Here is a 19,083-nt window from a genome sequence, read left to right as displayed (position 1 = left end):
GTCAATACCCTTATTAAATAAACATACACATGCTTACTGTGACTCCAACATCGCTCTAAGCTTCAACAGCAAGAGGAAATGTGGAAAAAAGGATTCACACTCACAAAGAGGGGAGTAGCTGGCTTGTTACGGCAGTTACTACCCCAAATCAAATAAGTCTGATACTTCACTTTCAATGCATATACAGCATAGTTCTCTGATTCAACGGCAGGGGAGAAGAAAAACCGATACTTCACACATCCAGCAGAGCTCTCTGCTTCAACGGCAGGGGAGAAAATGAGGGTTCGCACTCACAAAACGGGGAGTAGCTGGCTTGTTACGGCGGTTACTACCCCAAACCAAATGTGCCTGATACTTCACTTTCGATGCACATCCAGCATGGCTCTCTGCTTCAACAGCATGGGAGAAGACTGATACTTCACGTGTATCCAGCATAGCTCCCTGCTTCAACGGCAGGGGAGAAGAAAAACAACCAATAAGGGCTGTATAACATAGGCTGGGTAAAACGAATAAGCATGAGTGTAGCTTGCTTATTGCGGCGGCTACTACCCCGAACTAATCAAGCTAGATAATTCACTTGGATGCAGCTCCATCACTGCTCTCTACATTAAAACTGGGGGTGGAAGGGAAATAGAACCAAGAGCTAAGAGAAACAGATAAGTATGAGAGAAAAAATGTGTGAAGCTTGCTGGGCAGACTGGATGGGCCATTTGGTCTTCTTCTGCCGTCATTTCTATGTTTCTATGTTTCTCAGTGACACTTGTTATATAAGTATGCCCTAATGATCAAATGTAACAAGTCTCAGGTGTGCACTCCCACCATGTATTATTTTAAAATGGAATGACCTACTTGAGAGACAGCTGCCAGGATCTATTGCAAGACAGCAGCATTAATAGCAGAGGCTTCACATCCTTGCTGTCCCAAACTCCAGAGACCCAGGTGAAAGATCTCTCACAAGTCTCCATCAAGGACAGCCTGTGCTTCTGCTTTTCCCAGGCCCTAGTGTTCTGCTGCAAACTGCTCTCCGGCATGTTTACTTGTGCCTGCTTCTCCTGGTTCTGGGTGGAAACACTCCCCCTTCCAGTGCTGCTAGCCATACTGCTCTCTGGTGAATGCAACTGCAGCACAGCACCCTGCACAGGAGCCAAATGATACTGAACACAAGACCTGGGGCAATTGGCATCTTTGTCTATCCCTGATCCTCTCCTAAAATATAGGCCTGAAGCTCCTGATTAAAACCAACCGGGGCTGGTAAAACATGAGGCAGTATGTACCCCAAAAAAATTCCTTCTTGAACTAAACTTCTGAAAGATGTGACTTTTGTGCTTATTTATTTAGCTCACGCCTTTTCACTGGTATCTCAAGGCGAAATTTTGGCCTGGCTCACCTGCCTCCAAACCCCAGCTTCCCGTCTAGTCAAAACCCGCACCAGTACTGCTCACTGCCATTTATGAGAGAGAGACCAGCATTCGAGAAACCGTGGGCATTCATTTATGGCCAAATGAGATTTTCTCCCCAAATTAAGCCCCCACACACACCCCTCACTCCATAGTCCAACCCATGAAGCTACAGTCCTTGGGAGGTGGCTGCGCACCACAGTTCCCTTCAGAGCCAGGAATGTCTGCGCCCTGAATCCCAATAGCTAATATCTTCTCCTTCAGGCTGTCACAGCTGCCTTTGCAACATCCTCCGAGACTGCCAAACCCATGAGCAACCTCCTGATACTGTCCCCAGTAGGTATTAATCAATACATAAACATATCTTAACCAAGAAATAAAAACCTATCAACTATTTCGGACTATAAAAACCTCCTGCATGGGGAAGTGATAAACTGGCCAGTTAAACTGGCAAGGTTGACCTTTTCTGAACAGTAAAATCCCTCTGTAAAGGGAGAAGCAAGCAGCTGAAAAACATTTAAATGAACCGCACATGTTAGAGAAAGTGAAATGAATCCTTTCTAAAGGAGGAATAAAAATATCAAATAACATTGTCCAACAGAACAACTCTGCCCTAAAATAATTTAATTGGACAAAATATTCAGGCATCGGTTTGGTGTGTATAAATCTGCCATCCCGGTTTTATTTTATTTAAGGTTTTTTTTATATACCGCGCACGTTAGTAACATCACCTCGGTTTACAGTGGAACATAATGCAGCAACAGGCTTTACAATGAATTATATATACAACAAGGATTGAAAGTAAATAGTAACAGTTCAAAACATGGTAACAGTGATAAACATAATATATTTGGTTAATATTTACACCACAAAATTGGAAGCTAACCTGAATAAAGGATGTATTGGAGTTACTTTGGGCTTCTTCACTGGGAATATTACAATGAGGGGGGGGGGGAATGGAGGATTCCTATTGATAGAGGAGAAGAAAAGAAAAGATTGATTGGGCGTATATAAGGTGAGGGGGGGAGTCTAAAAGAGAGTCACGAGTCAGGGGGGAGGTCTAATGGGAGATAAAGTTAATCAGAGTATCGAGTCAGTCAATGGCATGCTTGTTTGAATAGCCAGGTTTTAAGATTCAGTTTGAATTTCTTGTGGCAATTTTCCTGGCGTACGTTGGAGGGCATTTTATTCCATAGGGTGGTTCCTGCTATGATAAATGAGCGTTCCTTAGTGGATACATGTTTAGTCAGTTTAGGTGAAGGTGTCAGGAGTTTCGCCTGATGTTGTGTTCTTGTCGGTCTGTTTGGCTTATTGAAAATGAGATGATCGGAGAACCATTGCATATTTTGGTTATGAATGGCTTTGTGTATGAGTGTAAGGGATTTATATATTATCCTGGATGCTACTGGGAGCCAGTGTAAAGACTGGAGAATGGGAGTAATGTGATCGTGAGGGTGCGTGTTAGTGAGTATAAGGGCTGCAGTGTTTTGTAACATTTGTAGAGGTTGTATAGAGTTTTTTGGCAGGCCTAGTAATATGGTGTTACAGTAGTCAAGCTTGGACAGTATCATGGCTTGTAGAACTGTGCGGAAGTCGCAAGGGTGTAGGAGGGGTTTGATTCTCTTTAGCGTATAGAGTTTGAAGAATCCATTTTTTTTATTGTGGCCGTAATGAATTTGTTTAAATTAAAATGGTTGTCTATCATTATGCCAAGGCTGCGGACCGGTTGTGAGGAAGAGTGGCTGGGTTGTGAGGGAGGTGAATGTTTGTGGGTGGGATTGTTCTGGGAAGAGATGATGAGTAACTCAGTTTTGCTGGTGTTAAGTGCTAAGAAGTTGTCAGTAAGGAGTTTGTTTATTTCTGTAAGAGCTGAATTCCAGACTTTCATTGCAATTAGGGAGTGAGTCAGTTATGGGAATGAGTATCTGCACATCATCTGCATAGATGAAGTGCGGGAAACCCAGTTTAGAGAGAAGTCGGCAGAGAGGGAGGAGGTAGATATTAAACAGGGTTGAGGAGAGTGAGGAGCCTTGGTGTACTCCTTGGGACAGTCTTATTGGTTTTGATTCACAGAGACCCATTTTTACACTGCAGCTCCTATCGCTAAGGTATGATTGGAACCAGAGTAGAGGAGTGCCAGAGATGCCAATTTCCTTGAGGCGCATGATGAGTGTGTTGTGATTGACAATGTCAAAGGCGGATGAAATATCAAGTAGAACAAGCATGTAGGATTGTCCTATGTCTAGGGCTTTAAGGATGAATTCTGAGAGGGAAATGAGTAGTGTTTCTGTGCTGTGATGCTTGCGAAAACCATACTGGGAGGGGAATAGTATATGGTGCTCCTCAATGTATTCTGAGAGCTGCTTGTTGATGATTTTTTCTATTTTTTTTTTTTAGAAGAAAGGGAGATTCGACACCGGGGGGTAATTGGCCGTTTCTGAGGGATCAAGATCCGGTTTTTTGAGTGTTGGCTTTATTATAGCATGTTTGAGTTGCGCCGGAACCTGGCCAAGAGTAATGGATTTGTTGATAATGTTTGCTATGGGTTTAGCTATTATATAGAAACATAAAGCTATCCCCACTATATTACTTTATTGGATCAGCAGACAGTTGGCAAAGTTCAAAGTATGTTGCTGCTGATCTGAAGCACAGCAAGATGACTCGTTATAAAATCATTCCCTGTACATGACAACAAGAGAGAGATGATGATGGACAAAAATACACAGGGTTGGGTTACTATTTTTTCCCCACAGTCCGACAAAACCTTCTTCGCCTTGGATATAGACAGTCTTTAAAATGTACCATGTTTTTGCCCTACAAATCATTTTTGACTCCGCTTTTTAAAATTGTGTTTCTCCTGCCACAAGGCTGCTTCCTCGTCAACGTACTGCATTGCGGTTTTGAGAGAGAGAGAGAGATAGGCCACAAAACTTCAAAAAGCCACAGTTGAGAGGCATTGTATGAGAAGACTGGGCAAGCCCTGCCCTCTGTTTAGTGATGTTCCTAAGCCATCTACACGGGATTCTGCTCCCACAGCTTACCTTGTCACAGCAGGGTTTACCAAAATTGCATTGGACAAACAAAACATGGAAGAGAAGGCACCAGATCGTATTTTCTCTTTACCTTAGGCTCAGGGACTGACTACCCAAATACCGCGTGTGTAAAACCCGAAAGGCCAGCTGGCTCCCTCACCTGCCCACCGCTTGTCTTGGTCCCGGGAGCAGACAGTATAATGAGTTGTAATGCGGGGCACTGAAGACGTGGAGGTCCATCTTGCAACGTACAGAGATGGTACGCACTTCTTGGCAAACTTCAGGGAACGCAAGCATCGATGTACTGTATAAAAAAAACAAACACAACAGATGGGTTTTTAACCATATAGTTGCAAAAGCCTTGCAGTTATTACAAGTCCAGTCATAATCTGTACTTTACCCATGGTGGGAGGGGGGGGGGGCTGGAGCAGCCTGTCGTCTTCCTTTTGTGCTTTTAGCCCCATGAGATTTCTCCTAAAGATCTGTGCACTGCCAGTCTGGCACATGAGGCCTCAGATGGCAGCAGCAGATGGGAAGAATGTTGCTTCTCTCATACCCTATTCTGGGTGAGCAATTTGGATCTCGGGTTCCTTTGTAGCCTGGTACAGCTCCACCACTAAGTAGATCAGCAGATATTGTTCTCCACACCCTCCTTGACAGCCATGAACTCTTGTCTCCAGAAATCCAGCTGGGGGACTAGAACGACTCTTATAACATTTTGGACTCCCAAGAACGCGTGTTCCAGGTAGCAAGACAGCGTTCTGGAAGGTTCAGTGGCATTCACTGACCGTCCTCGAGGACTGCACACAGGTCAGGTTTTCAGGATGTCCTAATGAATATGCATGAGAGAGTTGCATTCAATCGAGGGAGTGTGCATGCAAATCTCTCGTGCATATCCATGAAGGACATCCGGAAAACCTGATCCGTTTGCAGCCCTAAGGACCAGAAGTGAATACCAAATCAGTAGCCACATTACTGAAAAATGAATTCTACTTCCCAAATAACCATGAGATAATGGATTAAGCAGAAAGGACATTAATTATAAAAGTTATTTTTCAAATTATACCTATGGGAAAAAACATTTTTAATATTTTTGAACTTAAGCCTTGCTCTTTGCTTTTAAAGTGTTCCTCTAGGTCAAATTACAAGCATTTTCAACCTCTCAGTATGATGCCATCTCACAATCCTGATCATAAGCAGCTGCCAAATTTACTTTGAATCAGCATGGAGAAAACATTTTTCAAATACACAGGCATGAAATAAAAACCAGAAGAGAGAAATATGGCTCCTAGTTTTGACTATTCTAGTTGCTGCTGCTTTAAATTAAAAAAAAAAAAAACCACACACAATCTGTGTTAAGCATTTAATTAGCATACAAAGCCAGCAAAATTCACACAGACTAAGTCATTGCATTATGTTATTTTGCTATTGATGTATTTTATTATAAACTGCTTTAGGTTCAAAGGCAGCAGTCTATAAATATAACTTAAACGGCCAAAAAGGCTACTGCTTCCTCCTGACCTCATGAAACTCTGCTCACTAGCCATCAAAATAGGCAACTGGACATAGAAACAATAGAAGTGAGGCAGAAAAGGACCTTATGGCCCATCCAGTCTGCCCAGCAAGCTCCCATATCAGGCCGATTCAGTAAAAGTTGCGGGAGAGCCGCGAGCGACCGCGAGCCAGCTCGCCCGCAACTCTCAAACCCGCTGACAGCAGCAGCTGTCAGCGGGTTTGACAGCCAACGCTCAATTTTACCGGCATCGGTTCTCGAACCCGCTGACAGCTACAGGTTTGGAAAACGGATGCCGGCAAAATCGAGCATCTGTCTTCCGACCCGGGGGCAGATTCTTAATTTTTTTTTTTTTACTTTTGGGGCCTCCGACTTAATATCGCTATGATATTAAGTCGGAGGGTGTACAGAAAAGCAGTTTTTACTGCTTTTCTGTACACTCTCTCGGTGCTGGCCAAAATTAACACTAGCCTTTGGGCAGGCGTTAATTTCTGAAAGTAAAATGTGCTTATTTGTCTTCCCAGACTATACAGTTCAATGTCCTTGTTGGTTGTTATCTGAATCCAATTCCCCTTTTCCCTCTGCTGTTGAAGCAGAACACCATGATGGAGCTGCATCAACAGTATCAAGGCTTATTGGTTAGGGGTAGTATCCGCCACACCAGCAAGTTACCCCCATGCTTCTTACTTCATTTCCCTCCCCCTTGCCTTCAGAGATCCAGTGTTTATCCCATGCCCTTTTGAAATCTTGCACTTTTTTTTGTCTTCATCACCTCCTCCAGAAGGGTATTCCAGGTAAAGAAATATTTCCTGGCATTGATTCTGAGTCGTCCTCCCCGAATCTTCAAAACTGCTACGATGTCTCTCATCCAGTTCCATAACTTTGTCTGCTTTCAGTTTTGCTGGCTCACTACAAACTTGCTCCTCTGTAAATGGAGCATCTATTCTGCTACCCAACATACAGAGAAAAATATCCTGCTTCTACTAATGGTTTCAATATCAAATTGGATTTTTATGTATTCAAAGGCTGTGGTTGCCAGTACCTTTTTCCTAAAAGAAGTTTTACACTGTGGATGTTACATTTATAAAGCAGCAGTAGAATGCAGCTTCGTTGTTAACTGTCATACTTTGAATTGTCTTTATGAAGATTTGCTTTGAGATCCACCTTAAAGCCCCCTATAACCTGTTGCTGGGATCTGACCTACATGTTGAGAGCTGTGGCTTAAAATGACTGATAAACAATAAAAGATGTAAACTTGTCACTGGCTAACTGTATCTGGAACTTTTCTATTATCCTTCAAGAAACTCAAAAGAGAAAATAAGGTGCCCTAGAAATTTAAGTATACTCAAAACATATTGTTATAACTATGCATAGAGGAATTTTGGAGAAATTAAGTTATAGGTAGAATAGTTACTTGATCCTACATATGTGGATTGCTATTTATTTCCTAACAGGCCGATGCAATATCATCGCTTAAAACAAGGTGCATCCAAACTGGGCAATGTTTTTTTTAATGTGCGCACATCCACCGCTCCTGGGTGCTCGATGCAATAGACCCATGAGTTGCCGCGCTAAAAGCGCCGCGCAATTGATAATTTGGGCATCACTAGCGCTTTGCATCAGGCGCCCAGGAGGCGTGGCTGTGCGCCCACAACAGCCTGGCCACAGCTCCCTTCCCACCCCTGGCAGGGCTGTTCTCGACTGGTCCTTTTCAGGACAGCCTTCAGAAAGGGAACTGGTCCTTTCACTGACCTGTGACAGTGAATGGACTAATCAGCAGGAGATCCTGGCTTGGGGGGGGGATTTGGACTGGCAAGGGATGTTTTACCATAGGGACCTCCAAAGCGCCATTGCAGGTACAGGATACCCAGGTCTAACCCAGACCGCTTGGCTAATCGGGCCAGACCTTGGGGATGCTGCTTTTTGTGGTTCCTCGTATGACGACAATACTATTAGGAGGAATCATAGATAGCAGGATTTTTTGGTTTTTTTTCTGTGAGCCCTTGAGCGCGGCATGCTTTAATGTCAGCTCCCAGGCAGACAAATCTGCCGCATTAAAATGGGCGCCTTGACCACATTGAATTTTTGGCATTTATTTATTTATTTATTAAAGGCTTTTATATACCGACTTTCTTGATACAAATCAAATCAACTCTGTTTACAATGAACTAAGCAGAAAATATAATTAACCAATCAACAAGAGATAAAGGAGCATAAAAGTTACATTATAACAAGGATGCCTTAACCTGGAGTAAGAAATAAAGAGGGGGTGAACGAAAAAATAAATAAATAAATACTATATACAAAAGAGGGGGGCAAGGAGCCAACCTCGTTAATAGATACTATGCATGAGAAATATGGAGAAATTTGTTTACATAAGTGGGTGATGGAACAATTCTTGATCAGGCAATGGGGTTTGTAGTGGGGAAGGCTTGGCTGAACAGCCATGTCTTTAGTTGGCATTGCGGAGTAATAGCTAATAGTCTCATCTACGTGGCATTTGCGTGTGATGAGAGCTATTAGCTATGTGCTCAATTGGACACACATTTTGGATACACTAATCCCCTAATTGCATGGGGAGTTATTTTAGCAAGTACAATAGTGTGTTCCCTGGTGCACTAGCCTGAGTGCACTATATTGCACAGGCCTGTAAGATTACACAATTTTAATATAATTGTAGGGCTGTTCTGCACTTCTGTCCTTGAGTTATCAGAAGCTGTGCAGTAAGGACCATTACAAAGTCTTTGTGGCCCTTAACCTTTACTTGTGATTCACATTAAACCTGTTTAGTGCAGCTCTAATGGCCCTATTGGCCATCAGGGCCAGATTTAAGAATAGGCATATGCCTAGGTCACCAAGTTTATTTATTTAAAAGCATTTATTACCCACCCTTCCTATGTTCAGAGCGGGATACAATATATACATAAATCAAGCGGATATGGTCAGAGCATAGTATTATAATAAAATTCTGCAAGTACTCAAAAACTAGGACTTCTTGCTGTTCTCTGACGTTTGAAGTTGAAACCCATCACCCCTGGTCCTTTGTCTAGTTCTATAAATCTTAAACCCTGCCCTGTTGGTCCTAGAGAAAACTTGAACACTTTGTAGATTATAACACCTTTTAAAGGATCAACCAAATTAAAAAAAAAAAAGGAGGATTCATCTGAAGAAACGGCCTATTAGATTTGTACCCCAGCTTTTTTAAATAAAAACTATTCAAAGCAGATAAACAGATCAACAATTACATTTCAAAAATTATTACAAATATTAGCATGTGATAAAACACATAGAAAAATATCCTGATACGTATATTAGCTTCTACAAAAACAATCTATTTGATCCAAAAGCTTCGCTGGTGCTGTAAAGAGTATCACAATGTACGAGGGTTCCAATAAAGCCATACACTCGTGTCTAGTACGAAACTAGGCTACAACAAAGCCATGAGTTAGAAAGACGTGCCACTAGCCCACTGTTAGCCCGACGACCTTTGCCCTATATCAACCCGTGACCGAGAGAGGCCGCCGTCGCAACTGCTGGACCTTGACATTGCAGCTCCCTGACACCCCCCTCCCTCCAAAAAAAAAAAACAAACCCCAAAAATATTTAGCTCTGCCAGCCAACAGAGAGGAGAGCCAAGCCCCGGAGCTTCTCCCCTGCGAAGCGTTCAGACCTTACCCCGCATGGAGGACGTACACAGCGGAAACGACATGTCTGCTGCTGCCGCCTGGACGGAAATACAACGAGCAGACCCTGGGAGAGGATCGCCAGAAGCTTCAACCCAAGGATTTGCCCTCACACCGTCTCAGCGTCAACCAGCAACCCCATGCAAACACAGCGATGTGCCCGCCGCCGCTGCGTCTGCCCAAACCCCGATGCCTGCTGGGCAAGATAGTCTTTTGCCCCTGACGTCCGCCGGGCTAATGTCGCGAGCTGGACTTCAAGTCCCAGAAATCCCAGGACTCCGGCCAGGGCGCACAGTGGGTGAAAGGGCGGGAGCGTGGAGCTACGGGAGAGCTGAAGAGAAGCGGCGCAGTTACCTTCGCACTTTGGGTTCTGGGGGTTGTAGTCTCATGGTTGGAAAGCGTCCTGGAAGGCTGTGGGAATGTATGGGAACGAGCAGGTCGATGCAATACAGTGCGCTTGGCTGAGCCCACGTCTTTACCGGGTCTACCCCTCATGCAATCACGAAGCTAATAGCGCTCATCACGTGTAAATTAATATTGTCGAGGCTATTAGCTATTCCTCCCCCCCTCCACCAAGCAAAAAAAAAAAAAAATGTGCACCCGACCCGCACATTTTTATTCTCCAAAATGAACACCTGCCCTGGAACAGGCATTAATTCTCGAGGAGCCCCAAAAGTTTACAGAAAAGCATAAAATACTGCTTTTCTGTAGTTCCTCTCACTTAATATTGTGGCCATACTAAGAAAAAAGAACAGAAAAAAAACGCTCAATTGACGAGCGTCCATTTTCCTAACCCTTGGCTGTGCACAGGTTAGGAAACGAAGGCTGGTAAAATTGAGTGTCCGTATTCTTAACCTGCTGACAGCAACCTCTCCTGGGCACCCGATGTTGAGGAGGTGCTAGTAGGGATGCAAAATTTTCCCTAGCACATTTTTACCGCAGCAGCCATTTAAATATTAAATCGGGCGTACAGGAGAGGTGGATCAGCGCGTGTTAAGAGAGTGGGTGCACAATCACATGCACTGATATTGCATCAGCCTGATTGTCTAGGAAGAAGCGCCCAGAGATGGGAAGGTTCTTAACTTCTCCCTCACCCAGACACCTCATGCTGAGTTCCTGTAAGCCCCAAGCTGTGTCCCTGATTTATCCTTTGTTTTATCCTCTTCTTCCATTGTTCTCTCTTCAGTGGCACTCTTGCCCATTTGGAAATAGACCGCAGAATTGATTTTATTATATAGGCTACAATGGCAAAATAATTGTTTGGACTGCCTAGGGGTGTATTTGGTAGAAAGTTACTCAGTGTATTATTTTTCACATTTCTATGAACTTTCACAGAACAGAGGTGTGGTTGCTGTGTTGGTGCCCTTGAAATCCTAGAAGTTCACAGATTAGAGGCTAACCTATATACTACACTGGCATTTAATAACCCTATAACATCGTAATTAGGTATTTCTGTGCCAGCAGCCTATCAACTAGCCTTGATAAACGGAACACATGGTTTTTGTACTTTGTGAAACAGGAATGGCCAGGGCTCTGGAGCCCAGACCCAGCTTCAAAACCTGGAGCCAGAGCAGAACTAGTCAATTGTTTTTTAAGCTATGCTCCAGAGCTGGAGCCAGGATTGCTGGAGCAGAGCTAGAATCAGAAAGGAGCAGAGCTCTGGAGCTTGAAACTGAGGCTCTGGAGTGACGTCGCACTCTGCTATTTTAAAATTGACTAAAAGTAACAAAATGTAGTATGTAATACATTTCATAAAATAAAACAATCACACCTCACTCCAAGTATTTGAGAAAGTACATTTCTATTAATGTAATCTTTTTGATGCCTTCCTTTCCTTGATTCTAGAGTTGATTACATAATCACAGTCTGAATTTCTAAGTATGGGGCCAATGCAAAAATAAAAGCGCTGAAAGCAGGCGCTTAGTGTTCAGTGCCCACTTTCCTAACGTGCCCTCAGGTGCCTCTCCTGGGGGTGCCATGCTAATATTTAAATTAGGCGTCACGTTTCAAGGAGGCGCTAGGGTTGATTGTGCTCCCCTAGCACCTACTTGACAACTGGCGCGTGCAAGCAGTCAGCTGTCCGCAGCTGTCTGCCGGTTCTAGAAAAGGGCCCCTGAATTTATCGGCGTCCGTTTTCCTAATCAGCGCGCAGCCACAGGTTCAGGAAACGGAGGCTTGTTAACTGAGCATCTATTTCCCGAATCTGACCACTGGTACTTTAAAAAAAAGTTTGGGGTTTTTTTTTTTTTTTAAATCTTTCCTTCCTCTGACTTGTTATTGCCACAATATTAAGTCGGAGGATTTATTTAACAGTTTTATATACCGACCTTCATAGTAAATAACCATATCGGATCGGTTTACAATTAACAAGAATAAAAACTGGGGTAACTATTCAAGTAAACGAAAGATAAACAGTAGGTAGGAATGAGTCAAAGTTACAATCAACAGGGAAGAGAACTTGGAAGCTTGCAACAAGCTGGAAAGAAGATAAGGCAGGAAATAAATATGAAGTGAAGCCATAGGATGTACAGAAAAGCAGTATTTTCTGCTTTTCTGTACAACTTTTTGGGGTGCTCAGAAATTAACGCATGCTCCAGGGAAGCGTTAATTTCTGAGCGCAAAAATGTGCATATTAGATGAACATCTTTTTTTTGCATTGGGCGTGAATAACTAATAGCCTCATTCACATGCATTTGCATATAATGAGTCCTATTACTTTCCCCGGTGCATTGGACACATGTTGTGGAGGCACTAATCCCCTTATAGCATAAGGGGCTGTGCACTCGCCTACACATCCCGTGTCTAACTGCGGGTTAAACAATGCGCTCAGCTGAGCGCACTGTATTGCATCGGCCCCCATGTGTGGGGATTGGAAGGAGGTCAGGGGGAGGATGCATGGGTGAAAAAGCACCAGAGGCAAAAGTCACTTTGTCTAGAACAGATGCTGCTTGGTGGGGCTGAACCAGTGCTTATCTTTAGTTTGACATTATGGCTGAGACACAGGAACAGCAAAAGCAACATGAAGAAAGTTGTGCAGATGTTGCTAGCTGTTTTGAAAGTTTACATCAGGGTAAAGCACAGTGTAAACTCTGCCATGAGAAACTGGCTGAAAAGTCTTTCAAACAGAAGCGACATCTGGAAAGACATCACTCAAATATTTACAAGAAAATACTAAAGGAGCAAGAAAAAAAAAGTCTCAGCTGAAAGATTTGTTTGGAATTACATCTGGGTCCAAGAGATAAAAAATGCCACCAGGAAGACAAAAAGATGTGGACAGGGCTATACTGGAGTGGATTGTTCTTTATCTGCAACCTTTTTCTGCCATAGAATTACCTGCATTCAGGTAAATACATTGGTGTGTGACGTCTCAATCAGTTTTAATTTTTTTTCTATCCGCTCTACAGAAAGTTAGATTGCCCAAGCTACAGTATTGCATAGCTTCCGACTGTTTCTCTTTTAGACCCAAATTCCCCTGTCCTTCTTTCCTTTTGCATTTAGGCTGCAAAAACCCAAGGGAGAGGCACAGTATATTGGGAGTGAAATTCTCCTAAGCATAAAAGAAGAACAGGATCTGGGAATGATTACATCTGATGGTAACCAAACACGTGGAATAAAGCGACAGTAAAAACCAGAAAGATAGGGAGAGGAATGGTCAGCAGAAAAAGTGAGCTGATATTGCCCCTGTATAAGTCCCTAGAGAGACCTGACTTGGAATACTCTGTACAATTCTGGAGACCGCACCTTCAAAAGGATAGAAACAGAATGGAATTGGTCCAGAAGGTGGCTCATAAAATGGTCAGTGGTCATTGTTCTAAAGCATACGGGGACAGATTTAAAGATCTAAACATGTATACTCTGGAGGAAAGGCAAGATGAGGAAATGTGATAGAGAAAAATATATCTGAGGTTTTCGTGCACAGGAGGCAAGCCACGTTCAACGGAAAGGAGGCTTTAGAACGAGGGCTCATGAGATGAGCGTGAAAGGGGTAGGCTCAGAAGTAATCTTAGGCAATATTTCTTTATAGAGAGGGTAATGAATAATTGGAACAGCCTCCTAATGGAGGTGGTGGGAGCAGGGGGTTCTGGAGTAGTTTGGAGCTGGAGCTGAGGGTTTCTCATGGATCCGGAGCCAACCTGGAGCTAGACTATTGGAGCCAGCAAACTCAGAGCATGCCAACAATAATGTGAAATACATAGGAGCTCAGATGCTTCACACACATGATCTCATGGCAGGAAAATGGGATATTTATTAAAAAAAAATGTGTGAGTTTGCTCAAAAAGTTGAGATAGGTTCTTCAAAATTAGGACTTGCCCATATTCAAAAACTGAAAGCATTTTCTCTGTGTCCATCCCCATAATTATCCTTCTCTAGTACTACCACGGAGGGCCGATGTGATAAGGTGTGCTCAGCAGAGCACAGTTTTGCCCTCAGTTGGGCACACATTTTTAATTCCTAATGCATTAGCATACCATTTGTTGACTGCATAGGGAGTTAAATTTATTTTAGCACCTGCGTTAGGAAATGGTACACTAAATTTCAGCACACAGTCTTAACGCAGGACTTTTTACATCATCCCCGTCCTTGAGAAATGGCTGCAGCACCAGTCAAGAAATAGGTGAATGTATAGTGCAGTCTGTGAGCAGAGAAAGATATTGAGGGGCCAATGCAATAAAGTGCACACGGGTTGACGCGCTAGACCAGTCTCAGATGCAGTAAGGAGATTAGCGTGTCCAAAACTTGCACCCTATCAAACGCGAACCCGATAGTGCCCCTCAGATGTTAATTGCATGTAGATGAGGTCATTAGCTATTACCCCCAATTAAGTAAAGTGCTGGGTGTCCAACACACTTTTTAACGTGACAAATTTAACCCCAGCCTTGGAAGTGAAGTCAGCTTGCAGTCAAGGCTCATGAAAAACATTAAAGAATAGGTTCTCTGTGTTACCGTGTTTTCTCCCCACCCCTTAGTATCATTGTGACATCTTAATTACTGCTTTTGGTGGAGAAAAATAATTGTATATTTTCACTTCATTAAAAGAAACCCACTTTTCTTATGGCCACACAATTTGGACATCTGTAGCAAAGGGCGCCTAATATTTTGCTGAGGTTGCTGAATTATAGCAAAAAAAAAGGAAGCAGGATGAAAACAGACACTCGTATCGAGTGCCTGTTGCAATTGGGCACCCGATGCAATAGAGCACTACGGACGCTCAATTCTCCGTTAGTGCCACCTTTTTAATGCTACCTCTCATTTAAATATTGCAACGGGCACCCAGTGGATGTGGCTGTGTGCGCTTTAGGAAAACGTCTTATTGCATCAGCCCAAGTCAGTGCACGGAAAATGCAGGCAATGGGGCTTGCATTGCAAGAAATTGGAAGAAAAGACAAAATTACAGGACCTCTAACATAATCCTAGAAGACAACATGTGTAGGCGCTTTATGAATTAAGAGAACAAAAAGAGGGCTGTGGTATAATATGAGATGTTATTTAGTAGCTGCTTCTGCTGATGTCTCCTATGCATAGTAATTCTGGAGGACTGGCAAATTGTGGAGAGGATCTGGCTGCCGACTAGCCGAGAATGCTAAATCACACCAATAACTAGCCAAACCAAATTATCAAGGTTTAAGATTATTTTAACAAATCAGAACCCTAGCTACCCTATGGCCAATGACCATAGGTAGAGCCCCTGGTTTCTGTGGAAGATTTTTCATAATTTTGCAGCAATTATGTGGACAATTTGCATAATGTTGTATATATTTGCAATTTAAATGTTTGTTTGTTTTTTACTTTAGAAAAATAAAGTCATTTTCTGATGTTTGTGTCATTTTAATTTATTTGGTTCTTTATTAGAGGAAAAGGGATCTTAGTGACGAGTGCTGGAGAGAAAGGAAGGGATGAGGTCTGGGAATGGGGAGACATCAGTTGAGGGGAAAAATCTCAGAGGACAGAATTGAGGACAGAAGGAATCTGAGGCAAGAGGGGCATTGAGATAAGGGATGGGGGAGGACAGAGAGAGAAGAGGATCGGGGAATCAGGGATGCTAAGGAAAGGGAATAAGGAGCGGAGGGAAGAGGAAGTGGGAAGGAGTATAGATGGAGTGGAAGAGGAGGAAAGATCAGGATGAAGAGGAAAACTTGCGTTGGAGGAGGGAAGAAAGGACTCCACAGCACCTGTCCCCTCTTTCCCTTATGCCCCCATCAAGCCTTTTTGATCCCCTCATAGCTGAACAGCCCCTCCAGTCCTCTTATTCATATCCTACACGCCTCCTCCAATCTCCTCATACCACACATGGTAATCCCTCATTCTCAACTGCCGGTCCAAGTCTGTGGAATTCTTCGTCAGAACTTCGGCCGATCTCATGTGCTAAAGATCTTCAAAAAGCACTTGAAACCTTTCCTCTTGGCTGGCGTTTGGGGAAACAGTTCCATGGTCTCCCTTTTAATTTGTCCTGGTAATCACAGTTATCTCTGCCTTTTCAGTTCAGTCCTCTTATTTCACTCTTATTTTATTTGTTCACTGTACTATTATTCTTTGACTGTTTTATATTATACCTCTTGGCTTTTATGATTATGGTTGTACAATTGTAACCTACTGCAAACTGTGGAGCATGCAGACTATAAATCTTTTAAAATAAAATAAAAAATTCACTCTCCGCACCCACTACAATCTCCTCCCTCTCTCTGCCATATCCTCCCTCATTTCACAATGGCACTTTCTCCCTTCTCACTCACTCTTCCACCCAGCCCCGAGATCCCCCTCACTCCACCCTGATCCTCACTCTTCCTTGTTTATTTCCCTTCTTCATCCCCTCACTTCTGACATTCACTTCCTCCCACCTGATCCCCTTACCTTCCCCAGTTTGTTACCCCTGAATTCCCTTCATTCATTCCTCCCCACAATCTCTTTTAATCCTCCTTCCCTCTCTATGATCCTCCTGCTCACTTTTATTCACTCCCTACCTCCCTCCAATGATCCCTTCACTCCCCCTTCTTCATGCCAATCCCTCTACTCATTTTCATTTCCTCCCTCCTGATCCCCTCACCTTCCTGCATCCTACCCCTCCTCTTGAGAGCTTACAGTGCCAAGGTCCTACCAGTAAAACTCAGACTATTGTTTACTCATGACCAGTGGTTCCACCCCCTTTCCTGCATGGCCAAATTGGCAGGAGAGTGGACCCAGCAGCAGGTGATTTCAACTTCTTTCTTGTGTTAGCTCCACTTTCTCCTGCATAATCTGCATGGGAGTCAGAAAAATCAGCAGCCAAAGGTTGTGAAGTAGAGAAGTAGCCTAGAGGTTGGAGCAACAGGTTGTGGCCTAGAGTTCAAATCCCACTTCCACTCCTTGTGACCTTGGGCAAGTCACTTTACCCTCCATTTACCCCTAGATTTATCAAAATGCTATAAATATAGTGGAAATAGCGCCAGTGATAAAAAGGGGTGTGGTCAGGCTAATTTCCCTGCTCCCATGTAGGAAATTCCTACAAGGTGTGATAAATTTATCACACCTGTGCTATTTTGAGTGAGAGAGCGTGAGCCTCTCTATAGAATCAGTCTGACACTATATATGTACCACTATAGAGGGGCTCTTTGAATTGGGGTGGATTTCAGAAGGGGGAGGGGGTTAGGATGATGGTGATACAGAAACATTTTGAGGTAGTCATAGTAAAATTGACATCACTAAGATTTGTAGTCTTTATAATGGATGAAAAGTATAACTGGAGTAGATTTGTGAGGATGGCCTAACCGTCCCTCCTAGATGACGTCAGACTCCAGGTATCCGTTCAGAGGCTCCGTCGGGGCCGGGCTCCTCCTCTTACCCCCGGTATGGCTCTGAGATGGGAATCAGCTGTGCCTCCTCTCTCCTCTCCTTCTGGTCCCACAAATCCAGTGTCTGGCCAGACCTAGTGAGATTGGCTCAGCGTTATCTCTCTTGCCCACAGAGTGACCCCAGTGAAAGTGTTCTTGATGACTGGGACATCATAAGCCCTCATCGCTCCAGGCTGTCACCATCCTTGATGGAAAAGCTATTGTTCCTGAAAATGAATCTGCCTTTTCTTGGGTATCCAGATTTTGCTATGTGAGTGGCAAGACAAATGAAAGGAATTTGAATGTCCTATAGCTGCTCTGCCTGCCTATACCAGCAATGGGGCCTATAATACATCCAGCAACATCTGCCTGCTGTGTCCCCTACACCGTCAGTTGGGCCACACCCATCCTGCTTCTTCCTCCCATGTCTCCAAAACCATCACTGGGCCAAGCATGCACTGACACCTTCTTCCTGCCTTGCTCTGTTTGTCACTGGGGTCTGAATAATTCTGCCTTCTGACTTGTCCCCATCAAGACAACTGGGGCCTGTCACACACCTCTGCTGCCTCTTTACACGTCTCCAGCGTCAACGCTGGGTCCCGACACTACAGGGCTCTGGCAGCACATCAGACACCATCCTTCTACTGCCATATCCCAACTCCACAAGGTTTTTTTTTTTGGCTTTTTTTTAAAGCCCATCCCTACTGTTTGTGCTTGCACTTGCACTAGGAGTGCCCCCTCTGCACATGTAAAATTCCTGTGTTTCCTTCCTGCCACATCTCCTCACCCAATCCATACTCCTATTCTGCACGGCCTCTCTTGGAACTCAGGCCAGAAACCTCACCAGCATGGCACAGGCACTTCCTTTCTGGCTGGTCCCTTCCTGTCCTGTGACTGTAGTTTGCATCCCAGCTCCTCTGTGTCCCACTGACTCCAGAGCCTTTCCTGCGTAAAATTGTTCAGGGAAACCATCAGAAGCCCAAAAGAGATAGGGAAAGGAGGGAGTGGTGCCATATCAGACTGTCCTGCTTTGTCAGATTGAAATCTGATGGAGACTTTAGAAAGAGTTATCAGATTTATCAGTTTTGAAAAATAGATAAATTAGCTTCTTGTCACATTCTGATTTCTAAGTCTCCACCATGTCTAGTGCAAGATAATGGGGGGGGGGGGGGGGGGGGGGGGGGGGGGGGGGGAGAGCGTGGTGTTACATTGGTCTGGTCTGCCTAGGGCACAAGGGTCTGCACCCCTCTTATAGTGGAATATATATAGTGTGAGATTGCTGCTTTTAAAATAGGCATTCCCTGTATGTACCCGGATGAACCCAGACTGCTGGATTTTGCCTCCCTTCCAGCAGCTGGAGACAGAGAAAAACTTGAAGGGCACCCAGTGTAAGTATAGTGCACTACCTGCAGCCCCCTTCAATATTTCTCTGTCTCCAGCAGATGAAGGTGGCAGAACCTGCGGTCCTGGTAGTTGGGTTTTGGATTGGGGTTTTTTTTTAGTACATGGGTAAAGAAAGCATGTGTTGAACTTCAGTATGCATTTTTTCTTTTCTCATGGATCTCCGAATGCTAGTTAGGAGACCAATGTAATAAGACGTTAGTAAAGTGTGTCGACCTGCTTTAGAGTTAACTCCTGATGTAGTAAACTAAT

The 19,083-nt window shown here is 43.8% G+C and overlaps 1 protein-coding gene across 1 annotated transcript in view; it reads right to left on the bottom strand.

Annotated features, from left to right (window-relative positions):
* ETFDH (electron transfer flavoprotein dehydrogenase) overlaps positions 1-9,810 on the bottom strand; it is an 81,484-nt gene extending 71,674 nt beyond the window's left edge. The window contains exons 1-2 of the mRNA XM_029616515.1: positions 9,618-9,810; positions 4,590-4,733 (exon numbers count right to left, since the gene is read on the bottom strand). Of these exons, the coding sequence (XP_029472375.1) occupies positions 4,590-4,733; positions 9,618-9,651 (178 nt within the window). The 5' untranslated portion in view covers positions 9,652-9,810. The remainder of the gene's footprint in view (positions 1-4,589; positions 4,734-9,617) is intronic.
* Between the last annotated feature and the right edge of the window lie 9,273 nt (positions 9,811-19,083).

This window comes from Rhinatrema bivittatum, chromosome 1 (genome assembly GCF_901001135.1).
Source record: "Rhinatrema bivittatum chromosome 1, aRhiBiv1.1, whole genome shotgun sequence".
NCBI classification, from domain to species: Eukaryota; Metazoa; Chordata; class Amphibia; order Gymnophiona; family Rhinatrematidae; genus Rhinatrema; species Rhinatrema bivittatum.
This window is presented reverse-complemented; position numbering and strand designations above follow the sequence as displayed.